General features: G+C 38.2%; 1 protein-coding gene across 1 annotated transcript; it reads right to left on the bottom strand.

Annotated features, from left to right (window-relative positions):
- Positions 1 to 680: 680 nt before the first annotated feature.
- LOC137409275 (general transcription factor II-I repeat domain-containing protein 2-like) lies at positions 681 to 2,495 on the bottom strand. Its single transcript, XM_068095555.1, has one exon. It carries the CDS (start codon positions 2,493 to 2,495, stop codon positions 681 to 683), a length of 1,815 nt encoding a protein of 604 aa, XP_067951656.1.
- Positions 2,496 to 3,679: the final 1,184 nt, after the last annotated feature.

Here is a 3,679-nt window from a genome sequence, read left to right as displayed (position 1 = left end):
GTTTTAAACAGTTGAGGTTACAATTCTGTTAATGTTTCGTTTTCTTTCATTCTTTAGCATATGATCAGAGGTCAAAATGGAGAATATCTTGTTAAAGTATATCATAAAAGGTTGTCTGTGATTATCACATGAATAGTTGTTATCAGCTCTGCAAGTTCTTGTATTTTACTTCAATCTTTACTATAATAAGAGCCGTGTCTGTCTGTCCGAAGTCACGCTAAGAGCATTTAGAGCAGTGCTGCCCAACCTTTTCCGAACATGGGCCGAATTTAAAAAAAAATGACGCCAGTGGGCCGGACTCACATTTCTAGTCTTACATTCTTTAATAGAACTATTTGAAATGGTTTGGAAAAGTATTCAGAACTGTAAATATTGATTGTATTTTTTATTTATAGAAATTACCCTTTATACAATTATAATTCATAACTCAATTTAAACATAGGGGGTCCTACATATGATACTACATGTATTTCTATTACTTTTATTGCTATCAAAAGATTATAGTCTCCAGATATTACATGAATACGAAATGATCATTAGAAATTTTGATTTAGTGCCTTAAATTCTATAAAATAAATTCAACAATTTATCAAGATTAAAAAAAACATTGTTCAAATGGCTTTGTATTTCAATAATAAAACAATTTCATTTTAGATGTAAACCGGTAATGAACGAAAATATCAGTGAGAAACTTGAAATTGTTTCGAGTCATCAAGAAGCTTTTCGATGTCTGCCGGAATATTTGTTAAGGCCAGTCGGAGTTCATCTTCGAGGTGAGCGTCACTCAAAGAATTTCTTTTGTTCGATTTTATTAATTGCATGCGACTGAAGAGATATTCACACATCCATGTCGAACCGAACAAAACGAGAAAGCGTTTTGCGTAGCATGTAAGATTTGGAAATTGAGTGTGAGGCAGACCGTATTTGTAGAAGTCCATCAGATTCCTATTTAAAAATTGACTCTTGACATCAAAATCACTTTGTAATTCATTCAATTCCATTTGAAGCTCAACGGGGGCATCAGCAGGATCCACGTCAAAAGGCATTGAAAAAAATTTCAGCTGGTCTTCACAAGCACGGAAATCCTTAAATCTCCTGGCAAATTCTTCCTGCATCCGTTTTAACTCACTCACAAAGAATTCCCGGTTCATGGTTGAAATGTGCGACTGTTTCTGAAGGCAAGGAAAGTGGGCATAATTGCTGTCAGCAATTTGAGCAATCCACAAATCCAGTTTCTTTTGGAAAGCTGTCACCTCCCCAAACAAATTATGGATGAGTTTTTCTTTTCCTTGTAACCGCACATTCAACTCATTCAGTTTGTCTGTAATGTCCACCAGAAAAGAAAAATCATTCATCCATTTGTCGTCATCAAAATTGATGCATAAATTTCCTTTTGCTTCAAGAAATGCTGCCACATGTTCTCGAATATCGTAAAAGCGTTTCAAAGTACGTCCACGGCTGAGCCACCTGATCTCGGTAAAGTAAGGAATGCCAGAAAATTCGGCGTTTATCTCATCGAGAAAATTTCGAAACTGTCGATGATTCAATGCACGACTCCTAATGAAGTTGACAGCTTTCACGACATTATCCATGACGTGATCAAACTTAAAGATTTTGGAGCAAAGTGATTCCTGATGTATAATGCAATGGTACCACAATATTTGGTCTTTACTCACATTCAGGGATTCCAGTTTTCTTTGGATGAAACCACGCAAGCCTTGCTCCTTGCCGATCATGGCCGGTGCACCATCGGTAGCAATTCCCACCAGACGATCATAAGTCAGTCCCGCCTTTTCGAGTGCAGTGTCGATTTCTTTGAAAACAGCAGCACCCGTGCAATTTCCTTTCATGGGGCATAGAGCAAGTAATTCTTCAGTGATATTAAAAGTTGAATCAACACCTCTCACGAAAATCGCCAGTTGTGGTGTATCAGTAATGTCAGTAGATTCGTCGATGGCAATGCTGTAAGTTTCGAAGTTTTTACAAAGTTCGTTCAACTGCATTTTCGTATTTTTGGCCAGTTCTTCAATCCTTCGGGTTATTGTATTACGCGACAAGCTAACACATTTTATAGCTTTCTCTTTCTCTGGGCACAGAATTTCAATCGCCGAGGTGATACATTCTTTGACAAAATCTCCTTCCGAAAAAGGTTTCATGTTGCGTGCAATCTTTTCAGCAATGACGAAACTCACTTTGGCGTACTTTTTCGATTCATCATCTACTTTCCGAAAAATGTTCTGTTGTGAGACTAAATTCTTTTGAAGTAAAAGTGCTTTCTCCTTGCGTTGATCTCCTTCATAACGATTATGGGTCGAAGCGTGCTTTAATGTGTAATGCCGTTTCACATTTTCAGCTTTTAGAACTGCGACTGTTTCACCACAGATCAGACAAAGACATTTTGCATTTGATTCCACAAAGAAATACAAATTTGTCCATGCTTCGTTAAACCTGCGATTCTCCTTGTCTACTTTTCTGATTTTTCTAGCCGACGCCATGGATGAACAAAATTTGAAATTTATTGTGAAAAAGAAACTACTGTAATTTGCTCATCGGTATAAGAAGGCTTCCTTATCAAAGGTTGTGCTGGAGTATATTTGAAATTGAATCACCTCAAAAGCCAGTTTTATTGATGCGGAAAGTCAATAAGGCGTGCGCGCCTCGGTGGAAAATACCATAGATATTTCAATAAGCGGTAAAAAGTTCAGCGTTTTCTATTGAAATATCTATGGTAATTTCCCAGCAGTCCTTCTTCAACCAGCTGAGGTGAGCGCCCTGAGGCTTTTGATTCGACGATCGAATCAATCAATCGTACACGCTGTGATACTTCACTTTTTATCAATTTTTCAATGTCAGCAAAGACACTAATTTTTGACCTAACGCTACTGAATTCTTCAAACTGAAAACTATTGATTAGTAGCCAATCATCTTCGAAGAAAAATAACAGTTGTAAGCTTCTGCGTTAATAACAGGAATAAGTTAAAGACTGACGCACGGGCCGGATTCTAAGGCTTCATGGGCCGGATCCGGCCCGCGGGCCGGACGTTGGGCAGCACTGATTTAGAGAGTCGAGCCCGGGTTTTGGATCCCAGCCAAGCGCACTATTAACTGCTCTACTCAATCTCCTAACTGCATCACGGAATACTTGTGCACATATTTACTACACATGATGATGATATCTCACAGCGCAGGGTATTGCCAGCTTACTAGTACATGTATAGAGAAACATTCAGCAGCTCATTTGGCAGCACATTAATCAGTTAATGTTACGAGCTAGATACAAAACCCCTACCAATCACGAAGCCACAAATCTATAGCTGTGTAGAGCTTACATAATGACAAGTGACAATGTGTCACATAATAGCAGGTGCTGAAAGGTAATACATAATAACAGGTGGCAAGAGTTGACATGTTTTAATCAGTTAAAGTGCTATTAACAAATATAGCGCAACTTCTCTCATGTCAGCCAGTTGATGCAATCTTTAGATGAAAAACCCTTGAGTTGGTGTTCTGGTGACTTTGTCATCAGAAATGGCCAGTTACCAACAACACATTTGAAGTCAGTAAAGAACAACAGATTTGGAGTCAATGACTGACAACATAATATTTGAAAATAAGTCACCAGCAATTGACATTTTTTAACCATCCCGATCCGTCAACCATCCCGTATGTACATTAGCGT

The sequence above is a fragment of the Watersipora subatra genome, chromosome 1, assembly GCF_963576615.1.
Source record: "Watersipora subatra chromosome 1, tzWatSuba1.1, whole genome shotgun sequence".
Lineage (NCBI taxonomy): Eukaryota > Metazoa > Bryozoa > Gymnolaemata > Cheilostomatida > Watersiporidae > Watersipora > Watersipora subatra.
The sequence above is the reverse complement of the archived record's forward strand: the minus strand, read 5'-3'. Positions and strand labels throughout refer to the sequence as shown.